We start from the raw sequence: 24,430 nt of genomic DNA, 5'->3' as shown, positions 1-24,430 counted from the left end.
CTCCTCCCAGGGCTCCGGCCGCCCTCCCCCTCCTGCGGGGAGGGGGGGGGGGCAGAGGCTTTTTTGCCTGGGGCGGCAAAAAAGCCAGAGCCGGCCCTGCTCCCCCCTTCTCTGCTACCTGCTGGCTGGCTGCTAGACCCACCCACACCCTTGGTTGCTGCTGCTCCAGCTACAGCCCCTTGGGGGGGGGCTGCTGGCCCACTCCCCAGAGGAGGGGAGGGAGAGACCCCAGCCATTGCTCCTGCTGCTATGGATGCCGCCACCACCTCCACCACCTGAGAGGGGTCCTTCCTGCTGGCCACCAGACTGCCGCCTGGAGCTGCTGCGTTTGCTGCTGGGGAGCTGCTGGAGCCCCGAGGAGGAGGAGGAGAAGAGGACCATCTGCCAGTGGGGGAGCACGTAGGAATTCTACAGACCACCGTGGAGGGGCCCTCCCGGACTGAGTAACTTTTGAACTGTGCTCTTGTGGTGGGGATCTAGACTGTGTTAGTGGGGACACAGGGGATGTGGCGTGGAGCCTGCCCCCTGGTCCATCTGTGTCCCCCCCCAAACCCCCACCACCACCATCATCATTGCCCCCTCCACCACCCCCACCGGCTACTTACCATCTGCCTCGAGCTCCTGCCTCTGGGACTCAGCTGCTCACCTAGACTTGCCACGCCCTGTTGCCACCATTGGGCCTGATACAGCAGCCAGCCTAAACTGCCTTTCCTTTTGTTACAAGCGCACGTGGGTGCATGTGCCCTCCCTCCTTTGGACTGACCCCTCCCCCTGCAGCAAGCCCCCAGCTTTGCCCCTGCTACCTACCCATTTGCCCCTTGCAACCTTCTGCCCCTTTCCCTTGCCCCAGCCCCTCGCTAGCTCCAGTTTGTTTGCCTGCCCCGCCCTTTCCCTCTGCAGCCTTTGTCTGTTTGACCCACCCCAGCCTCTGAAGCTAGCCCCGTGGTTCCCCTGCCCCATTCCCAGCCTGGTTGTTCCCTTCTCCCTGCGTCCCCTTGCCCTGATTAGCCCCTCCCCTCATGCGCCCATGTCCCCTCCCTTGCGCTTGTGCCCCTCCCCGTTTTAGTTTGACCTTGTCTCACTCCACCCCCCAATGCTGTTATATCCTCCCTTCCTTGGTGCAACAAGAGGAGCCGGAAACCTTCCCTAGTCGGTGACTGACCCCTAGCCCTTGATAGTCCCGCTCCCATCCATCCACCCCCTCCTTTTTTTTGGCGCCCTCCTCCCCTGCCTGCAGCCTAGCGGGGAGGAGTGGTCGACCTGCTTCCCCCTTCCCTAACCCCCTCTGGTGTTTGCTCTCCCCCCGTCCTCATTATGGCAGGGGGCGAGGTGAGTGAGACCCCTCGGGCAGATCCTGCTGCCCCTCCTCCACCCACCCCACCATCGTCCCCCCTAGCCTCTACCTCGACCGCCGCTGCCGAGCCACCTACTACCACCCCTGCTGGAACACCGGCAGCGGCGGATACCGAGGTGACCTCCGCTGCTGCCACGTCCCTCGCCCCCTCTGACTCTGGGGAAGTCCCTCCAACCGGCAGGAAGGGCCAGGGCACAAAGAAGGATAAAGGCCCCGCTAAAAAAGCCAGGCCCTCCATGGCAGGGGGTGCCCCCACTGCCGCGGCCCTGCAACCGGCCATGGCGTCCCTCCCTGCTGTTCCCTCCACCAGCTCTGTAGGTGTCCCTCCCCCGGCCCCCAGGGCATATGCCCAGGTGGCGGCGGCCCCCCCTGCCTGCAGCTGCATCATCATCTCAATCGACCACCGCCTCTGCTACCATCTATAGTGGCCGGGGCCCCTTCCCCACCTTGACCAGGAAGCACGGTGTCCGTTGCCTCCTGGTACCCACCTCGCCCCACGTAGAGACCTACGTGCGGGCGTTGGCGAGGGTGGTGGGGCCCACGGCCATTGTGGCGGCCTCCAAGATGTACGGAAAGGTCGTCTTCTTCCTAGCATCAGAGGCCGCCGCTCAGGAGGCGGTGGAGAAGGGCCTGGTGGTGGGGGGCGTGTACGTCCCCCTGGAGCCGCTAGAAGACCTGGGCGCCCGACTGGTCCTGACTTCTGTCCCTCCATTCCTTCCTAATGCCGCCCTGTTACCTGCCCTCTCTACCCTGGGGAGGCCGATCTCCGTGGTCAGCCCTCTCCCATTGCCGTCGGCATGTGATGGTGAGGCGCTTGAGGGGTCCTTCTTGGTCCCCTACCAGGGGGCCCGCTACCGGGTGCATTATTCGACGGGGGAGGCCCGGTGCTACCTCTGCCGGGTGATGGGGCATGTCCGGAGGGACTGCCCCTTGGCCCGGCACGGAGGGGCATCCGGGACCCCCGAGCCCTGGCAGGGCGCCGGCCCCATCATCGCCGGTGCCCTTGGCTGCCCGGTGCCCGAAGCCACCCCTCCTCCTTTCTGGCCCAACAACGCTCCCGCTCGGGCCCAAGAGGTATCTCCCCTAGTGCGCCCAGATGAGTGGGAGGGCCCCGCCTCTGCCACCTGCGATCTGGCGGGGCCTGTGGAGGAGGGTGAGGTAGGGATACTGCCGGGCATAGAAGTGGGCATGCCCCAGAGAGACTCCTCCCTCCTACATGCTGCCCCACCATTGCCTCCCCGAGTCCCTGAGCCTTCTTCCTTGCTCCCAGACCCGACCCCTGTTTGCCAGCCCCCGTATGATGCCATGGAGGGCTGGTCCTTAGTACAGGGGAAGCGGGGCAAGCGGAAGGCTCGTGCTCCGCTCCTCCCATCTGATGCGGTAGCCCCCCGGAAGACCAGGAAGGGGGGCACCGATGCCGAGCCTTCCGTTTTGCCCCCTGCCGCTTCCAATTCAACGGTGCTGGCTGGGGATGCCGTGGCAGCACCGGAAGGTAATATTGCCCCTCCTCCGGAGTCCCTTCCTATGGAAGCCCCTGCTGGGGCCCCTCTCGCCCCCTTACAATCTGAAGCCCCTGCAAGCACCAAGGCGAGTGTCGCTTTGGGTGCTGGCGAGGAGAGCCCTGGGGTGGTGGAAGGTGATCTCCCCTCCATTTATGAGGCGATCGAGGCCCTGGGTCTGACCCCGGTTACCCAGGGGGAGGACGACCCTCTGCCAGCGGGCCTCGATTTGAGCGACCTCGCCTCGGCCCCCCTTTCCCCGTGTTCTGTCCCCTTATCCACTGCCTCTGCTCCCGCCTCCGAGGAGCCCCTGGACTCTTCCACCAAGCAGGCCGCAGATGGCACCCCGCTAGCGGCTGCCGAGCCTCTTGAGGAGACGGCCAGTGCCACGCAGCCGAGACCCGAGTCGCTAGGGGACTCCCTCGTGGCTGAGGGGCAGCCAACCTCCTTTCCGGGCGGGGGCCCCATCGTTGATTCTCCACCTACGGATGCCGTGGCCTTACCATCTGCCTTGGAGCACGAGCCCGGCATTGCCGAGGGCCCACCTCCCTCCCCGCAAATCCCTGAGCTCATTTGCGGGGTGTTACCCCCCCCCACCCAGTGGCCTGGCTGCTGGGACCCCCGATCCCAATATCACCCCTTCCCCTGTCCCTATTCCTGATTCCAGCCCTGCCCCTGACACCGACCCCATCCCTGTCCCCTCCACTTCCCGTGATGCTTTTGCCACCCCTGGGGCTGTCTCCTTCCATATCCCAGAGGATGACCCCCAAGGAGTGGCCTTTGTTTTTCCCTGTCCCGACCCACCAGGGGCTGCTATTTTCCCTCCGCCGCCCCCCACTGAGCCAGGATCTGAGGCGGGCCACGTGGCATCGGCCCATCGGACGCCACGTCGAGGGTCTGCCCCCTGCTTGCCCGTCTCGGTGGGCCACGGGGCTGTGACAGGGGCCCCACTGGGGGAAAGCCATAGATCAGTGACCCCACCCCCCCCATACGCTGAGAGAGGAGCTACGGGAGTTCCTTGAGGACGTCCGTGGCTCCCGCAACAAGGTACAGCTTGCACTCCAGCGATGGGGGTATTTTCATCAGATCCTCCGGGCCGCGAGGGCCCTCATGGGGGAGGGTAAGAGGACCGGGAGGCAGGCCGCTGCGGCCTACCAACAGGTCCGCCTCTTCCGTGACTCCTTAATCGCCCACGGGGTAGGTCACAGATTGTTGCGCAGCCCGACGGAGGCCGTGAGTGTCTCTGCCGGTGAGGATCCCCCCCAGCCCTCCTTATGGCACCGATCATCTTTGCAACATTAAACACCCGTGGCTGTAGGATGGGTCTCCGCAGGAGCCAGGTGCTCTCCTTCCTTCGGGAGGGGGGTACTCTATGGTTTTCCTACAGGAGACCCATACGGATCCGGCAGCTGAAGCTAGCTGGCGGCTGGAGTGGGGGGACAGGGTCTATTTTAGCCACCTCACAGTTCGTACGGCTGGAGTGGCGACCCTGTTCTCCCCCGACCTACGGCCTGAGGTGCTGGGGGTCGCCGAGGCTGTGCCAGGCCGCCTGCTGCACCTCCGGGTCCGCATGGAGGGGCTTGTGGTTAATCTCGTCAACGTTTACGCCCCGACATCGGGCCCGGAGAGGTTGCGTTTTTATCAGCAGGCGTCTGCCTTCCTCGGCACCTTGGATCCTCGCGAGTGCCTGGTCCTGGGCGGGGACTTTAACGCCACCCTTGAGGAACGAGACCGCTCGGGGACCGAGCAGCACCCGGCCGCCGTGGACGTCCTCCGGGAGATCGTCGAACATCACTCCCTGGTGGACGTCTGGCGCGACCACCACCCGGATGACATTTCTACATTCACTTTTGTCCGGATGGAGGTCCATCGGTCGTACCACTCCCGGTTGGACCGCATCTATGTGTCATGCTTCCATCTTTCCCGGGCCCACTCCTCCAGCGTCCGGCCGGCCCCTTTTTCAGATCACCATCTAGCCACCGTGACAGCCTCTCTCTGCGCGGAGAGGCCGGGGCCGGCCTATTGGCACTTTAATAATAGCTTGTTGGAGGATGTGGGCTTCGTGGCATCCTTCCGGGAGTTCTGGCTGGCCTGGCGAGGGCAGCGGCGTGCCTTTCCCTCGGTGCGGCGGTGGTGGGACCTGGGGAAGGTGCGCGCCCGGCTCTTCTGCCATGACTACATCCGGGGCGCCAGCCGACGGAGGGATGCGGCGATAGGGCAGTTGGAACGGGAGGTCTTAGAGCTGGAGAGGCGTCTGGCCGCCAACCCTGGTGATCCATCCCTCAGCGGAGCGTGCCGGGAGAAGCGGGAAGAACTCCGGACCCTGGAGGACCATCGGGCCCGAGGTGCCTTTGTTCGATCCCACATCCGCCTCCTTCGGGAGATGGATCGTGGCTCCCGCTTCTTCTATGCCCTGGAGAAAAAGAGGGGGGCCAAGAAGCACGTCACCTGCTTTCTAGCAGAGGACGGCACCCCCCTCACGGATCTGGTGGAAAAGTGCGGGAGGGCCAGTGCCTTCTACGCAGGCCTTTTCTCCCTGGATCCGATCGATCCTAACGCTTGCAGAATGCTTTGGAATGAACTCCTGATGGTCAGCGCGGGCTACCGAGACCAGCTGGAGCTGCCTCTCACTCTGGCCGAGTTCTCGGAAGCCCTCCGCCGCATGCCCACCAATAAATCTCCGGGCATGGACGGGCTGACCGTGGAGTTCTACTGCGTGTTTTGGGACGTCCTCGGCCCGGACCTTGTCACCGTCTGGGCCGAGTCCTTGCAGGGCGGGGTCCTCCCTCTTTCGTGCAGGCGAGCCGTGCTCGCCTTATTGCCGAAGAAGGGGGACCTCCGCGATTTACGGAATTGGCATCCCATCTCGCTCCTCAGCACGGACTATAAAGTCGTAGCGAAGGCCATCTCGCTGCGGCTAGGGTCCGTGCTGGCGGACGTGATCCACCCAGACCAGACCTACACCGTCCCGGGCCGCACCATCTTCGACAACTTGTATCTGGTCCGGGACCTCTTGGAACTTGGGTGTAGGGATGGTCTGTCGTTCGCCCTCCTGTCCCTGGATCAGGAGAAGGCGTTCGACAGGGTGGACCACGGGTATCTCCTGGGCACTCTGCGAGCGTTTGGCTTCGGGCCCCAGTTTGTGGGTTTTCTCCAGGTGCTGTACGCCTCCGCAGAATGTTTGGTCAGGCTCAACTGGACCCTGACCGAACCGGTCAGCTTCGGGCGAGGAGTACGTCAAGGGTGCCCCCTCTCGGGCCAGCTGTATACTCTAGCGATCGAGCCCTTCCTCTGTCTCCTCCATAGGAGGTTGACGGGGTTGGTGCTGCGGGAGCTGGAGCTGCGGCTGGTCCTGTCAGCGTACGCTGATGATGTGCTCCTCGTGGTCCAGGACCCGGGCGACTTGGTGCGGGTGGAGGCTTGCCAGACCGTCTATTCGGCGGCCTCCTCCGCACGGGTCAACTGGGTCAAGAGCTCTGGCCTGGTGGTAGGGGACGGGTGGCAGGCGAGCTCCCTCCCACCCGCGCTTCAGGCCGTCCGGTGGAGCGTGGGTCCGCTGCTCTATCTCGGCATTTACCTTTCTGCCACACATCCGTCTCCGCCGGAGAACTGGCTAGGTTTAGAGGGCAGGGTGTCGGAGCGGCTCCGGAAATGGACAGGACTGCTCCGGTGTCTCTCCCTTCGAGGGAGAGCACTGGTGCTCAATCAATTAGTCCTGTCCATGCTCTGGTACCGGCTCAACACCCTAGTCCCGGCCCCGGGCTTCCTGACCACCCTCCGGACGTCGATTCTGGAGTTCTTTTGGTCAGGACTGCACTGGGTCTCTGCGGGGGTTCTCCATCTACCCCCGGAGGAGGGAGGGCAGGGCCTGAAGTGTCTGCACGCTCAGGTCCACGTCTTCCGCCTCCAGGCCCTGCAGAGGCTCCTTTGTGGTGCAGGTAGTCCGGTATGGAGCGTTTTGGCACACGCCTTCCTGCGCCGCTTCCGAGGGCTCCGATATGACTGGCAGCTCCTTTGTCTCCATCCGAGAGGTCTTCCGCGAGGCATCTCCGAGCTGCCGGTCTTCTACCAGGACCTCCTCCAGACCTGGAAACTGTTTTCAGTGACCAGGTCCGTGGCGGCCACCGTGGGGGCAGATCTCCTCACGGAGCCCCTGCTACACAACCCCCAGCTTCGTGTGCAGGTGGCGGAGTCCCCCATGGTGCGCCAGAGGTTGGTCCTAGCAGAAGTTACCAAAGTCGGAGACCTCCTGGACTACGACCGGGGAGTCTGGCTGGATCCCCTGACGCTCGCTCAGCGCATGGGGCTCTCCAGACCTCGTACTCCCCGGCGCGTACTTCAGGAGGTGAGGGCCGCTTTGCCGCCCGCTGCTCGGGACTGTCTCGACCGGGTTCTGCGAGAGGGCACGCCCCGCCCACCCTCCACTCTGAGCCGTCCAGACTTTTTCATCGGGCCCCTGCCCCGTGGACCCAACCAGCGCCCTCCCCGTCCATTCGCCATGAGCCGGCTGCACGATCTACAGCCGGTTCTGTTCCGGACCGCGCCAAGGAAACATCTATACACGCTCATGCTCCATGTTCTTCATGTCCTCACCCTCGCGTCCCGCCCCGATACGAAGTGGCGGGACCTTCTGCCACCTCTGGAGGGTGAGGAGCCCCGGTGGGCCAGCCTTTATTCTGCTCTGATCCCGAAGCCCACCGGGGACATCAGTTGGCGGCTCCTTCACGGAGCCGTGAGCACGGGCGTGTACTTGGCGGAGTTTACCCCTATCCCAGACACCTGACCCTTCTGCGGCATGAGGGAGACCCTGGCGCATGTTTACCTAGAGTGCGCCAGGCTGCAGCCCCTATTTCAGCTCCTCACAGATATTTTGTTAAGATTTTGGTTGCACTTTTCTCCTCACCTTTTTATTTATGCACTCCCTATCCGTCGCCCCACAAAGTCACGGGACCTCCTGGTCAACCTCCTTCTGGCCCTAGCGAAACTGGCCATCTATAAAACCAGAGTGAAGAGGTTGGCCGATGGAGTCTCCTGTGACTGTGGGGCGTATTTCAGGTCCTCCGTTCTTTCACGTATCCGGGCAGAGTTCCTCTGGGCGGCATCCACTGGCTCCCTTGACACCTTTGAGGAGCAGTGGGCGCTGTCCGGGGTTCTCTGCTCGGTGTCCCCGTCTGGTTTGCTTTGACCCTTTGACCTCACTCCTGTCCCTGTTCTTTTATTAGTTGTCCCCCGTAAATTTTTGGTCTCCAGGTCCTGTGGACCCCCCCTTAGGCTGGGGGGGATCCTTTAGCAGTGGGCGGGCTTCACCCGCCCACTTCCTGGATCCCAATAGGTCTGGTCACTCAGGGAACAGAAAAACTACTCATCCATTGACCAGTATATTCGCCCTCTACCAGACTCCTGTACCCCACTGGTCTGGGTCTGTCACACTATTTAAATAATTTGATATAAAAGAAAAATGCCAGATTCTATAGACACAGAATGACACATGAATGGAGCAGTTCACACCTCTTAGAGCCGTTGTTTCAGGCTGTCTGGAGACTTGGGCAAGCATCCAGGCACTGGCTGATTTTGAGTTCATGTTTTCCATGTTACGATCCCAGCCATAAGGACTAGGAACCTCCTCCTCCTCCTCTCTCTTTTTTTCATTCCCAAGCATCTTTGCAGACATAGGGAGCAATACAGCATCACCATCGCTTCCTGTCCCAGGCTTGTTCCTTCATTAAGTCCAGCGTGGTCACATCCCTACATAATATGTTCTATGATTTAGTCGGCATTCAGCCTCTAGGTTAGAGCGACATTGATTGTGTTTGCATTACTTTCTCTGTCATCCTATCCTCTCTTAGTGCAGCAGACAATCTCCACCACCATAATCATTTTGATTGTTGCCACACCTTGATTTCACACCCTTCTCTCCTTCTAACTTCTTCCTTTCTCTTAAAATCATTCCACTTTTTTATCTGCCATCTCAACTCTACTGCCTCCAGCCTTGTGATGATTGTTTCATTTAATGGAGCTGCTTCTAGACCATAGAGTAATACTGTTAATACACTGGTTGGATACATTTTCCTTTTCGTAGCAAAAATAATGTTTAGCCATCCATAATTTCGTCAACTTCTGTGCAGCACTTGTAGCTAAAACACATCTCTTTTTAACCCCATCCTTGATGGAACCATTAGCACTGATCAAACTTCCTAGGACACATAAGGTTCAAAAAAGAACTAGATAAATTCATGGAGGACAGGTCCATCAATGGCTATTAGCCAGGATGGGCAGGGATGGTGTCCCTAGCTTCTGTTTGTCAGAAGCTGGGAATGGGCGACAGGGGATGGATCACTTGATGATTCCCTGTTCTGTTCATTCCCTCTGGGGCACCTGGCACTGGCCACTGTCAGAAGACTGGATACTGGGCTAGATGGACCTTTGGTCTGATCCAGTACGGCTGTTCTTTTGTACTCATTCTACAAATTCATCGCTGCTAGTTTTCACAATTTTTATTGTCTCTTTTCCATGATGCAACCATTTTATCATGGGATTTATTGTTAGTCCCAAAGTATCATTATTACTTCAAATGTGTCTGTCAGTTGTACAATGCCATCTGCATAAAGCAAGAAGCTTAACTCTAGATCATCCAGTGTCATATCCTCCAAGTCAATTAATGTTCTTAATGTCCAGTTTAAGACTATAAGGAAAAATTATGATGATTCCTTGCCACATTAAGACAATGTGTAACCTATTTTCCTTTGAGAGTTATTGTGTTGTGTGGTTGGAGTATTAGAATTACTAGAAATATTTAATAACAGAATGTTAAAATAAATGTGGTAATTAACTGTTATTGCTATAGAAATATTTAGCCTTAATACAAACTCTGTAAATTATGCCTAGAACTATGCTGGAGGAGGTCAGACTGGATGATCTAACTGCCCTTTCTGGCCATAAATTCTATGAAACTTCTTGTGCCTCCAGACTTGATTCATAGGTCATTTTTTTCAACTGATATATATATCATATTGTTATAATTTTGTTTTTATATATATATATATATATATATATAAAACAAACTAACTATTGGTAGTTTTTAAATCAAAGTGTCCTGATTTGAGAGTACTCTCGAAAGTAGAAGTTGTTTCAAAAAAGGAAACCAACATTAAACTTAGTAAGCTAATGCTCCCTTAATGCAATCAAAAAGAGGTTAATCAATATTAATTTTCATATAAATGTTGGCTAAAGTAGTAATTACAATTATTAAATTACTCCTGGAGGACATAAGCACCAAAAAATTAAAAATTCTGCACACAATATTTTAAAATTCTGCACATTTTATTTGTCAAAATAACAAAATATAACCACGCCATTTTCAATTACTTTGGTAGTTTATTTGAAAATACTTATCAGCAGATATGTCTGTAACAATACAAACAAACAAACAAAAACCAGCAACAATTTTTTTTCAAATAGATTCCTTACTAGACATATTATAGAACTTTGAGTAATTCATTTAAGATACAATACAGACATGTATTTCCCGCACCCCTGAGAAGCAGTGCAAAGGCTTCTGGGAGTCAGGGATAATGGAGGTGCTGAGGGAGAGGGAAGGATCATGGGAGTGAACCTGGAGGGTTGCTGGGTGTGAGTGGGAGAAGTGTGGAACAGGGTTTGTTTGTTTTTGTTTGTTTGTTTTGGGGTGGGGGGAGAGCGATTGTGATGAAGTTAGGAAGCCTCCCCCATGCAGACCCTTGCTGACCCAGAGAGTCTCACATTCAGTCAGGTACATCTGCCTCTGTCCCTGAGTGTCCCTGCACCCCCTGTTCCCATGTGGCCCAGCATCCCTCTACCCCCTGTGACCCTGCACTCCCTACCCCCATCCCCATGTGGCCCTGGAGGCCCCCCCATTAAGCCCCTGGCTCATTGCTATCATCACACTAGCTCCTGAGCCTGCACCCGGCTGTCCCGCTCACTAGCGATCTTCAGTAGTTTATCATCTGCAAAACATCTCACTGTTTACCTATTTTCCAGATTGTTTATGGATATGTTGAACAGTACTGGTCACAGTACAGACCCTTGGAGGACACCACTATTTACCTCTCTCCAGTCTGAAAACTGACCATTTATTCCTAACTTTTGTTTTCTATCTTTTAACCAGTTACTGATCCATGTGAGGACCTTCTCTCTTATCCCATGATTGCTTACTTTGCTTTAGAGCCTTTGGCGAGGTGGATCACCCTTATCCACATGCTTGTTGAATTCAAAGACTTCTAGTAGATTGAGGCATGATTTCCCTTTACAGAAACCATGTTGACTCTTCCCTAACAAATCTAGGTGTCTGATAATTCTGTTCCTTAATATAGTTTCAAACAATTTGCCTGTTACTGAAGCTAGGCTTACTGGCCTGTAATTGCCGGGATCACCTCTGGAGACTTTTTAAAAAATTGGCATCACTTTAGCTATCCTCCAGTCATCTGGTTTAGAATCTGATTTAAATGATAGGTTACAAACCACTGTTAGTAGTTCTGCAACTTCACATTTGAGTTCCTTCAGAACTCTCGGTTGAATACTATCTGAGCCTGGTGATTTATTCCTGATTAATCAATTTGTTCCAAAACTTCCTCCAATGACACCTGAATCTGGGACAGTTCCCCAGATTTGTCACCTAAAAAGAATGACTCAGATTTGGGAATCTCCCTCACATTGTCAGCCATGAAGACTAATGCAAAGAAATCATTCAGTTTCTCCTCAATGGCCTTATTGTCTGTGAGTGCTCCTTTAGCAGCTCGATCATCCAGTGGCCCCACTGGTTGTTTAGCAGGCTTCCGGCTTCTGATACACTAAAAAAAAAAAAATTGCTGTTACTTTTTGAGTCTTTGGCTAGCTGTTCTTCAAATTCTTTTTTTGGCCCTCCTAACTAGATTTTTACACTTCACTTGTCAGAGTTTATGCTCCTTTCTATTTTCCTCAATAGGATTTAATTTCCACTTTTTAAAGGATATCTCCTTGCTTCTAACTGCTTCTTTTACTTGGTTGTTTAGCCACAGTGGGACTTTTTCGGTCCTCTTACTGTGTTTTTTAATGTAGGGTATACATTTAATTTGAGCCCCTATTATGGTATCTTTAAAAACTTTCCATTGAGCTTACAGGGATTTCGCTTTTGGCGCTGTAACTTTTAATTTCCATTTAATTAACACCCTCATGGTTGTGTAGTTCCCCTTTCTGAAAGTAAATGGCATGGTGATGGGCTGCTATTTGTCATCTATTTCCTGCTGTTAATCTCTGCTGGCTCCATCCAGTTGCTCATATCTTACTGGTCTGTTTTTGTGGCCTTGGGGTTTTTACCTGTTAGCTCATCTTGGGTGCACCTGAAGTTAGCAATTCCCGTATGAGGTTCTGTTTCACCCTGCTAGTTACACAAACCAAGGTTTTACTGTTTACACAATGCTCAAGCTTGTTCTGGAATGCTGCAGCAGCAAAGACACATACCATACCTTAATATAATAAAATTTAACATTCCTGAGGTGGGAAGAACACCTCAACAGCCCAACACTGTGGCATTTAATTTCAGAAAGGGGAACTATGCAAAAATGAGGAGGTTAGTTAAACAGAAATTAAAAGGTACAGTGACTAGAGTGAAATCCTTGCAAACTGCATGGACACTTTTCAAAGGCACCATAATAGAGGCCCTACTTAAATGTATACCCCCAAATTAAAAAAAACACAGTAAAAGAACTAAAAAACAGCCACTGTGGCTTAACAACCATGTAAAAGAACCAGTGAGAGATAAAAAGGCATCTTTTAAAAAGTGGAAGTCAAATCCTAGTGAGGTAAATAGAAAGGAGCATAAACACTGCCAAATTAAGTGTAAAAATGTAATTAAAAAGGAGTTTGAAGAACGGCTAGCCAAAAACTCAAAAGATAATAACAAAATGTTTAAGTACATCAGAAGCAGGAAGCCTGCTAAACAACCAGTGGGGCCCCTTGATGGACGAGATACAAAAAGGAGCGCTTAAAGATGATAAAGTCATTGCGGAGAAACTAAATGGATTCTTTGCTTCAGTCTTCAGGGCTGAGGATGTTAGGGAGATTCCCAAAGAGAGTCCTGTGGCACCTTTAAAACTAACAGATGTATTGGAGCATAAGATTTTGGAACAAGGGAGATCCAGTGGACATAGTGTACTTAGATTTCCAGAAAGCCTTTAACAAGGTCCCTCACCAAAGGCTCATACGTAAATTAAGTTGTCGTGGGATAAGAGGGAAGATCCTTTCGTGGATTGAGAACTGGTTAAAAGACAGGGAACAAAGGGTAGGAATTAATGGTAAATTTTCAGAATGGAGAGGGGTAACTAGTGGTGTTCCCCAAGGGTCAGTCCTAGGACCAATCCTAGTCAACTTATTCATAAATGATTTGGAAGAAGGGGTAAACAGTGAGGTAGCAAAGTTTGCAGATGATACTAAACTGCTAAAGACAGTTAACACCAAAGCAGACTGGGAAGAACTTCAAAAAGATCTCACAAAACTAAGTGACTGGACAACAAAATGGCAAATGAAATTTAATGTGGATAAATGTAAAGTAATGCACATTGGAAAAAATAATCCCAACTATATGATGGGGGCTAATTTAGCTACAACTAATCAGGAAAAAGATCTTGGAGTCATCGTGGATAGTTCTCTGAAGACGTCCACGCAGTGTGCAGCGGCAGTCAAAAAAGCAAACAGGATGTTAGGAATCATTACAAAAGGGGATAGAGAATAAGACAGAGAATATCTTATTGCCCTTATATAAATCCATGGTATGCCCACATCTTGAATACTGCATACAGATGTGATCTCCTCATCTCAAAAAAGATATACTGGCATTAGAAAAGGTTCAGAGAAGGGCAACTAAAATGATTAGGGGTTTGGAACGGGTCCCATATGAGGAGAGTTTAAAGAGGCTAAGGCTTTTCATCTTGAAAAAGAGGAGACTAAGGGGGGATATGATAGAGGTATATAAAATCATGAGTGGTGTGGAGAAAGTGAATAAGGAAAAGTTATTTACTTGTTCCCATAATATAAGAACTAGGGGTCACCAAATGAAATTAATGGGCAGCAGGTTTAAAACAAATAAAAGGAAGTTCTTCTTCACACAGCGCACAGTCAACCTGTGGAACTCCTTGCCTGAGGAGGTTGTGAAGGCTAGGACTATAACAGGGTTTAAAAGAGAACTAGATAAATTCATGGAGGTTAAGTCCATTAATGCCTATTAGCCAAGATGGGTAAGGAATGGTGTCCCTAGACTCTGTTTGTCGCAGGGTGGAGAAGGATGGCAGGAGAGAGATCACTTGATCATTACCTGTTAGGTTCACTCCCTCTGGGGAACCTGGCATTGGCCACTGTCGGTAGACCGGATGCTGGGTTGGATGGATCTTTTGTTTGACCCAGTACGGCCATTCTTATGTTCTTATGTGTGTTCCCCCCCGCAAGGATGTTAAATTTTATTATGTTATGGTCACTATTACCAAAAGCTTCAGCTATATTCACCTTTGGGACCAGCACTAAATCAAGAACTGATTTTACACAGACTCCGTTACTCAGCTGTGTACCTATTCTAAACCGCTGACTAAACATTTTTTTCATAAATCCCAATAACTAACCTAAACTAATACATTGCTTACCCTATAATATCTTTCTTTTATTTGTCCTCCATTTCCTGCTGTTAATCTCTGCTGGCTCCATCCAGTTGCTCATATCTTACTGGTCTGTTTTTGTGGCCTTGGGTTTTTACCTGTTCTCATCTTGGCTGCACCTGACATTAGCAATTCCCTTATGAGGTTCTGTTTCACCCTGCTAGTTACACAGACCAAGGTTTTACTGTTTAGACAATCCTAAAGCTTGTTCTGGAATGCTGCATCAACAAAAACATACAAAAGGAACAATTCCTTCATATCTTCTTATAATAGTATATACAGTGCAGTAGGTGCTTGTTTGCAGCAATACCTTTTAAGAGCAACTGCTGCTTACGAGCAACATTTTTGCTGGGAACAGTTTCCCTACTGTGAATTGTCCACTCAGTAAGAGCAACATAAGCACCACATAAAAGCAACATTTGTGACACTGTGACATCACATCATCCATTTACTTGCATCACTTTTTTGTGCCAAATACCGACAAAATGCCAAGAAGTCTCGCACTGAAAGAAAATAGTTCAGATTATCTGAGACTGTCAAACTCCGGGGGTTACTCAAACCAAGTTGCAGTCAACTGGGAGTTCCACAGGTCAGTTGTATGCAGAATGTGGAAACAGAAGGATAAGTTTTTGGTTAAATATGAAGATGGACAGTTCAATAGCTGCCATAAGCGTGGGCGTGAATGAAAAGCCCCTGATGTCAACCAGGCTCTCTTTATATGGTTCAAGGAGAAGAGTCTGCAGGGAGCACTGTTTGATGGACACACAATCAAGGAGAAAGCCCTTCAGCTTGCTGCTTCACTTGGATTAAATGATTTTAAGGCAAATGATGGTTAGTTTAGCAGGTGGAAGACATGCTTCAATGTCACTTACAAAAAAGAGCATGGTGGAAAAACAGCAGACAAACCAGTAGCTTGAAAAGTTTTCCCCAGCTAACATCTACAATGCTGATGAAACAAGACTTTATCTGAAAGGGCTCTGTGACAGACGACGTGTAGAATAAAATGAAAAGCTAGAAGGAGGGACAGCTTCAAAGGACAGGGTAAGTGTGCCTGTCTGTGCCAACATGGATGGGAGCATGGGCAGTGGGTGAACCTAGGGCTGGGGGAGGCAAACCACCAGCCCCACCCTTTCCCCCCGGGGTCCTGCCCAAGCACCCCGCCCATAGGGGCATACCCTTCTCCCCCTTTGTGAGTGGTGTGCGGCCAGCCTGCCTCCCCAACCCGGGAGCATGGGGAGGGTGGGCAGCGCCCAGCCCCAACCTCCCCAGCCTCAGCGTGGCTGAAGCCTGGAGACTGCTGGGAGCCGTGATCGCCGCTGAGGGAGGGAGCCTGGAGGCGGAATGTGGGCGGGGCCACCCTGGCAGTTTGGGAAGGCATTGCCTTCCCCTGCCTCTTATACCCACTCCCCATGGAAGGGAATGACAAATTCCAGCCTTTCAGTAAACTTCCCCTCAAATATGTCAGTTCAGCAAATGTCTGCATGACAGGTGAGATTTTTGTCAACTGGCTTAAAAAGTGGGGTTGTCAGGTTCGCTTGCAGAGCCATAAGATATGGCTGTTACTGGATAAGTGCTTCACACCCCCCCCCCACCAAGGAGTGCTTCTCATTAACATTCAGCTCAAATTCTTATCCCCAACACTACATCTTTGATGCAACCTATGGGTCAAGGTGTGATTAAGAGGAAAGGACATTACCGATCAAAAATCACAAACCGGATTATTGTTCTTGATGCAGATCCCAACGCAGATGTTCAGACAGTCCTGAAAACTGTAAATTTGCAAGATCGAGTTCATCTTGTTGCTGAGGTATGGCAAGATGTAAATCTGGCAACAATTTCCAACTCTTTCCGGAAAGGCAAATTGGTTGTGCCAGTGGAGTGTGTGCAAGATGAAGATATTGGTAAAAATTTGACAACCCCTGAACGATGTTCCACTTCCAGTCAATGTGGAAAAAGAGGACTTAGTAGCTGCTGTGGCTGTGTATGAGGATTTGCTCATATTGGAGAGCTAACCAATGAGGAATTACTGAATGCTGCAGCTGTTGCAAAGCCAGAGAATTGAGCTTGTGTTGATGATTATCCTCTTAGAATCATAGAATCTCAGGGTTGGAAGGGACCTCAGGAGGTCATCTAGTCCAACCCCTGCTCAAAGCAGGACCAACCCCAACTAAATCATCCCAGCCAGGGCTTTGTCAAGCCTGGCCTTAAAAACTTCTACGGATGGTCATTCCACCACCTCCCTAGGTAACGCATTCTTGATTATGATATATTTCGAGAGAGTGACAGTGATTTTGATGAAGGTCCACCTCTGAGAAACTCAAAGCTGTTGAAGACTTTGAACACACTTTGGCACTTTTCACAGCTAGAGGGATTTGGTGATAGGGACTACAGGTCTCTTTAGGCCATTGAATCCTATCTTCAAAACAAAATTGCTACTGAGAAAAAGCAGAGCCGAATTAACCGAGTTCTTTCACCTGATATGAGTGAGTTTATCCATTCTTAATTAACTTACAAGTTGATACTCACTATATAAATAGAATACACTTTGATGTGGAATAATACTTTAATTTAGGTTATTACAGTGTTGTTGTTTATTTGCTTAGCAGACACCCTTAGCTAGGGTGACTTACACTGTGTACAAAGTATGATAGTTAATTGTGAGTACAAAAATGTTTACAAGTAAGAGCAAGAGATTGCATTTGTTGTCATGGTTGAAGTTTGTTCTGAAAACATAAAAATAAAACTTGATGCTTTTATAATGTTAACTCAATTAATACTGTATTCTTGATACAATATGGTAGTAGGCTTCAAATGCAGAACAGAGCAGATGTTTAAAATGTACAGTATGTATACTAATGTAAAACTGTAGCAATAATAATAAACATGCATCATATTGTTACAATTCTAGATTGTTTGCATGTTCTGTAGCTGTTTTAAAAGCAGGCTGCCTTTGGTCAGGCGACACTCCCCATAACAGCAAAAGTCACTTAGGAGCAACATAGCAAAACGGCACCAATATGTTCTACAAACAAGTGTCTACTGTATTCATTTCTCTAACATGATTTACTATATATATTTGACTAACACAATTCATTACCCAGTTTTCTAACAAGGTAATTTTTTTATGGTCTCTAGATCAAAAGTAGTTTGACAGATTTTCCTCAGAAAAATTCTCCTTTGCTGTCAATGTGTCAATTTTCTGGCCAATCTAAGTTCCCAAGCCAAATTTACAGTTGTGCTAAAATTAAGATTCTACCCCACTTCCCTTATAAAGTCGTAAGTATGATATGGAGAAGCTAGTACTTCTGCTTAATATTTCAATATAGCTTATCATTTTGCTTAAAGGTTTATATATAATGTAATACATATAATAGAAGCTGAGTTAATCATGTCATTGTTTCAGCATTGTATCTGCATGCACATTCTTAAGTGTCCTTTTCATTTTAATATAATTTTTGTGCATGGAATAAAATTTATCTATATTGGGATTTTACCAGGTGAATCAGTGTGATTTTCTATAGCTCACTTTTCAATTGATCTATAATCCTAGTAATACAATGCTAAAATGTAGAGTAGGTATGTTGGTATAGTTCTTTCTGTTTAGTGGCAGCAATAGCTTGGTGTGGACACATCAGTTGTTTTATCTTGTGAAATAGGAACTTCAAGCCCTACTTGAGGGGAAAAAAATGTTTTGTTTTACATTTTTGTAAAAATTCATTTGGGGTGGGGAGGGATGTCTACTTTTGTTTCTTTTGGTAGGCTAACATTTTACTTTTTACACTATTTATTTAGGAAGTTTTAACAAGTTTAGAAATCCTTGCCATGTAACTATCAGAAATGAAACAAAACAATCATTACAACAGTTATCTTTTGTTTAAAGAGACATTTCACAGGAATATAGTCATCACATCTTTCTGTTTAACACGGTGTTACACATTACAGAATGAGCATCATTATAAAATCTACATCATTTCTAGTGATTTATTAAATTGAGTTAAATCTCCAGGTACTCATTTGACAGATCAGATATCTATCAAATGTTAATATTCAAAAAAATTGGACACGTATGCTTTTTTTTTGAGGGGGAAGGGGGGCAAGTAAATGGACTTTGTCTGAGTACTGAATGAAAGATAACCAAATATCTAAGTATCTACCTGTCCTCTGTCTACTTTGCTGGCTATGTCATGGTGCGTTAATTTTTTCATAGCCACAACCTCCCATATTTTTAGAGCTATTCCTCAATGGTTGGGTTATTTTTCTTTTTCCAACGAGAGGCTACCAATAACTGAGCAGCTACTAGCAGATGAGAAATTATTAATTTCCTTCTGTGTGACCATTTCTACTAGGATGTCCCAAGAGGATTACCAGAGGATCATTTGATAATAAATATCCAACAATTGGTGATATTTGGTTACTGATTACATCCCAACACTCTGATGACTGGACATATCCACCATACATGCATAAAAATCTTTCACCACAATTTCTCCAACATTTATCCCCATTTAGTGTCTCTATATTTTTTAACCTGACTGGTGTGAGGTACCAGTAAAACAGTATCTTAATTTTTTCTCTTTTGTTGTGCTACAGACTGCGGTTTCTCGTTCTCTTTTCCAGATCAAACCCCATTCCTTTGGGGTAATTTGTCTATCCTTATTCTTTCCCCTGTGTGTCATATAGGGACACTTTTTTTTTGTCAGGAAAGATGTCTGCAAAGATTGGTAAATTAGTTATAATGTTTTTGTTTCTTAACTGACCAGATGCTGTCACTTCTATTAAAGTTGGCTTTCTGTAACAAACAGGTTTTCTAGAAAGTTGAGAAACATAATGCCTGACTTGAAAGTACTGGTACCAGGGGCCAGTGGGCCAGTTAAAGTTAGTTTTAATCTCTAAATAAATTAGAACATTTATTTATTGAATAACTGGCCAACTGTGTGTGTTCCATTGCTTTCCCAAACTTTGAAGCTCTCTGGTTCTTGATTTGGGTTAAGATTGGGATTATTTGCATTGGGTATCATTGGTGAGAACTGATCCTATCTCTAGTTCTATTCCAGACCCATGGAGTAGCCTTTGCTAAGGATGCGTGTACATTTCTGGCAGGTGTGATTTATTTATTAATCCGTGGTAGCCCAATGATGTGTACAATGCCACAATTTTCTTGTTCAATAAAGACCCAGTGTTTGGCTAGGTTAAAGGGCTCCCAGTCCACTACAGCTTTGAGCTGGCTGATTTGACAGTACCACAGAATATTTCAAACAGCTAGTCCACTCTGGTTAATAGGTCTGTATAATGTATTTGGTCTCACTTTTGGTCTTTTCTTATTCCATATAAATTCTAACAACATCCTCTGTATTTCTGCTTGGATTTTATCTGGGATAATCACAGAAAGATTTTGAAATAAGAAAAATATCCTTGGCAGAATATTAATTTGGATTGTGGCTATTGTCCCCCGCCAAGAAATTGCATACTTCCCCCACAACTCCAGTTCTTTTTTCATTTGCTGAAGTAGTGGTTTGACATTTAAATCATAGAGCTCTGTTGGTTTTTAAAGGATGATACAGTAAATATAAAACACTACAATATTTTCATGCCATGTACTATAGACTATGTGAAATAAAATCTCTCCTTTTAAATTGCCTCAGATGGTGTTTGAATTCTTCATGTGCTAACTACTGTTATACTCAGCACCCCAAACTCATAATAACCCTAATATGTTATTGATAGGTGTTATTGGCCCTTAGACACAAAATAGATGCCAAATAAAAGCCTAAGACAAACAGACAGACCTTCCAACAGAGCACTGTCATTCTACACGTCTCACTGGTAGCATGTTACTTTAATATGAGTCAATGAATGTGATATGAAATCCTTCTCATTCAATTTAATCTGTCACTAACTGAGTGTTTGTGTGGAATTTCTCAGGTATCGCTTTATGGAACACCGATACCCTTAGCAAACAAGTGGGGACAACGATGCAGCACAAGGCTGAATTTCAAATCATTGCATCTGACACTATGGAAGCTAAGGCCTCTGCTCTCAGTCTCTCAGGATCCCTAAAGGCGAGTTTCCTGGGGGGCCTGGTAGAAGTGAATGGATCAGCAGCATTTTTAAATGATACCAAGAGCTCCAAAAATCAAGCCCGAGTTACTTTGAAATATTCAGCAACAACCAAGTTTGAGCAGCTGGCCATAAGCCATTCAGAGCACCAGAATGTCTCTTATCCTGCTGTATATGACCAAAAGAAAGCAACCCATGTGGTCACGGCTGTGCTGTATGGGGCTCAGGCTTTCTTTGTGTTTGACAGGGAAGTTTCTTCAACTGAGAGTGTAGTAGAGATACAGGGAAACATGAAACTTATGATAGAAAAATTACCAAAAATTTCAGGAGGAGGAGAGGGGCCCGTGAAAATGGAGTACAAAAAAGCATCAGAGACTGAAAACTTCAGTTGCACGTTCTATGGTGATTTTGCTCTTGAGAACAATCCAGTTACTTACCAAGATGCCATGGAAATTTATTCCACCCTCCCAAAGCTGCTGGGTGACAATGGGGAGAAGGCCGTACCAGTGAGAGTCTGGCTGTACCCATTGCAGCTGCTGGATTCCAGAGCTGCTAAGCTGGTGCGTGAGATCAGCATAACACTGATCTTTGATGCTCAAACAGCCTTGGAGCAACTGACTGAACTGGACATGCGATGCAATGACATGATGAAAAATCCAATTGCCACAACCTTCCCCGAAATCAAAAAGAAAATCCAGCAATTCAAAGATCTCTGTCAGCAACACAGACAGACATTCCAGAAACAACTAGCAAGAATCTTACCTGCTATCCGTGGAGGTGGAGCAGAGGAAGGGGCCCTGGTGGACATTTTAATAAGCAAAAAGCAATCACCATTCAATACACAGAGACTCAATGAATTTCTGGATACCAAGGAGCGAGAGATGAATTTAGTGGATTCCTACCTTACTAGGCTACAGAATGTGGAAGTTGTATCCTCCGAGAGTGAACTAGAAAAAATAGTCCTCAGCCCTGAGCATGACTCTGTTGTGTCTTTCACACTCACTTCAATACACAACAAAGAACCATATTTATCAGATTTGAACTTTTGGCTTCAAAGACAGTTTCTGGAGAAAAATCATGATTCAGCCTCAGCCAGTTCTCCCTATGAGACATCAAACTCCAAACAGTGGTTTGAGGATGAAGAGATAAAAAGAAAAGCACGAAAATTCGCCAAGTCCTTCTCTGACTTTACCAAGGTCAATAAATCTCAAGCAAAGACCCGGTTCATTGTGGCCTCTGTTCCAGATGAGGAACATCCAGGAGCTTCCATTTACCTGTATGCAGATGGAGAGCTGGTCAGCACCAACTTTGAGCCCCCATCAAAACCACTCCCTCCTCTGATTGATGGAATCAGACACAATTGTGTGCAGCTCACATTTAACCCATCAGACTCTGGAAGGGCTGCGATATCCGGCTATCTGGTAGAGTACAGAATTGTAGGGCAGGAGAACTGGACAGCTGTGGATGTAAATAGCACACAAGAGACATTCACAGTAACAGGGCTACGTTCAAACACCGAGTACCAGTTCCGATACGCTGCAGTGAGCGAACCAGGGCTCAGCGAGAGCAGCGACGTGAGTGATCCTGTGAAGACTCTTCCCCCTACCAGCCCTCCTGGGAACCTGGCAATGGCCACTGTAGAATTATTTTCCATCACCCTCACCTGGGAGAGTCCAAGTGTCATTGAAGATGGAGTCGGTATAAGGGAGTATCAGGTGGAATATAAAGAGGAGGCTGGAGGTGAAATATATGAGCAGAAAGACAAATGGCTGGAACGAAGGACAGGAGACAGAACTGGCTCTTGTAACATTGCTGAACTGAGGCCTGAGACGACCTACAGATTCAGAGTGTCGGCTGTGTGTGCGGATGGGGCTGTGAGTGACCCAAGTGAGGAGAGTTGCATCTCAACCCTAAAGAGAGGTAAACATAAATAAATCTGCCTATTTTTTTCCTCAATTAAAGTCCTCTAGTGCCTGGAGCTACTGGATCAGGTAAGAGAATCCTTATCGTGGGAATTAATCTAAAATATCCTGGGTGTCTAATGCAGAATCAGCTTTGATTCAAACTAGGAATAAAATTACAAATAAATCTTAGCATCCACTTTAAACACCCAAGCTGGTTCCTATGCACGGACTAGATGGGTTAGGTCAATGTTTCTGAATGCCCAGTCCATGGACAGGTGCCAGTCTATGGCAGCCTCCTTGCTGGTCCCTGAGATTTCCTTGACACAGTTTAGGAAGGCAGCAAGCCGCTCCCTGGTATCAAAAAGATTGAGAAACACTTGCTTAGGTGATCGATACCCCAGACACAGATCACAGAGTGGATCAACATAAGAACGACCATACTGGGTCAGACCAAAGGTCCATCTAGCACAGTATCCTTTCTACCGGCAGTGGCCAATGCCAGGTGCCCCAGACAGAATGAACAGAACAGGGAATCATCAAGTGATCCATCCCCTGTTGCCCATTCCCAGCTTCTGGCAAACAGAGGTTAGGGACACTCAGAGCATGGGGTTGCATCCTTGATCATCTTGGCTAATAGCCATTGATGGACCTATCCTCCATGAACTTATCTAATTGTATTTGGAGCCCAGTTATAGTTTTGGCAACGATTTCCACAGGTTAACTGTTCATTCTGTGAAGAAGTACTTCCTTTTGTTTGTTTTAAACTGGTTGCCTATTATTTAACCAGGTCATCCCTAGTTCTTGCATTATGTGAAGAAGTAAATAACACTTACTTCCTTTATTCACTTTCTCCACATCATTCATGATTTTTTAGACCTCTGTTCTATATCCCCTTAGTCGTTTCTTTTCCAAGGTGAAAAGTGCCAGTCTTTTTAATCTCTCCGCATACCAAAGCTGTTCCATACCCCTAATCATTTTTGTTGCCCTTCTCTGTACTTTTTCCAGTTCCAGTATATCTTTTTTGAAATGGGTGACCACATCTGTATGCAGTATTCAAGGTGTGGATGTGCAATGGATTTATATAGTGTCTCTTTGATATTTACTGTTTTATTATCTATCCCTTTCTTAGTGGTTCCTAACATTGTTAGTTTTTTTGACTGCCGATGCACATTGAGTGGATGTTTTCAGAGAACTATCCACAATGACTGCAAAGTCTCTTTGAGTAACAGCTAATTTAGACCAGTGGATATTAACCTTTCCAGATCACTGTACATATTTCAGGTGCCTGATTTGTCTTGCCTACTCCCAAGTTTCCCCTCACTTAAAAACTATTTGCTTACAAAATCAGAAATAAAAATACAGAAGTGTCACAGCGCACTGTTACTGAAAAATTTGCTGACGTTCTCATTTTTACCTTATAATTATAAAATAAATCAATTGGAATATAAATATTGTACTTACATTTCAGTGTATAGTATATAGAGCAGTATATACAAGTCATTGTATGAAATTTTAGTTTGTACTGACTTCACTAGTGCTTTTTATGTAGCCTACACCTAATCTAAGGCAACAGGTTGTGCAGAGACAGCTGCTCGGAAAGGGCACGAGTTGAAGTGACGTTGAAATGTTCAAATGAAAAAACCTTTCAGGAGACAACAGCAGGGCCGGCTCTAGGCACCAGCCAAACAAGCTGGTGCTTGGGGCGGCACATTTTTAGGGGCGGCATGGCCGGCGCCAGAATGCCGCCCCTAAAAATGTGCCGCGGCCGCCCTGGCTCACCTCCGCTGCTGCTGCCTGGGAGGGAGGGGGAGATCCCGAGCGGCCGTTTCGCGCGCCGCTGCTCCCCCTCCCTCTCAGACTTGAGAGCCTGGGAGGGAGGGGGAGGAGCGGCGCCCGCGCCGCGGCCACTCGGAGTCTCCCCCTCCCTCCCAGGCTCTCAAACCTGGGAGGGAGGGGGAG

At 48.5% G+C, this 24,430-nt stretch overlaps 1 protein-coding gene across 1 annotated transcript in view; it reads left to right on the top strand.

Annotated features, from left to right (window-relative positions):
* LOC112116786 (stonustoxin subunit beta-like) overlaps positions 1 to 24,430 on the top strand; it is a 49,527-nt gene that overhangs the window by 15,852 nt on the left and 9,245 nt on the right. Inside the window, exon 2 of the mRNA XM_029912790.1 lies at positions 20,433 to 22,454. Coding sequence (XP_029768650.1) covers positions 20,433 to 22,454 — 2,022 coding nt within the window. The remainder of the gene's footprint in view (positions 1 to 20,432; positions 22,455 to 24,430) is intronic.

Source organism: Terrapene carolina, unplaced genomic scaffold, assembly GCF_002925995.2.
Source record: "Terrapene carolina triunguis isolate 2854851 unplaced genomic scaffold, T_m_triunguis-2.0 Scaffold246, whole genome shotgun sequence".
Lineage (NCBI taxonomy): Eukaryota > Metazoa > Chordata > Testudines > Emydidae > Terrapene > Terrapene triunguis.
The sequence above is the reverse complement of the archived record's forward strand: the minus strand, read 5'-3'. Positions and strand labels throughout refer to the sequence as shown.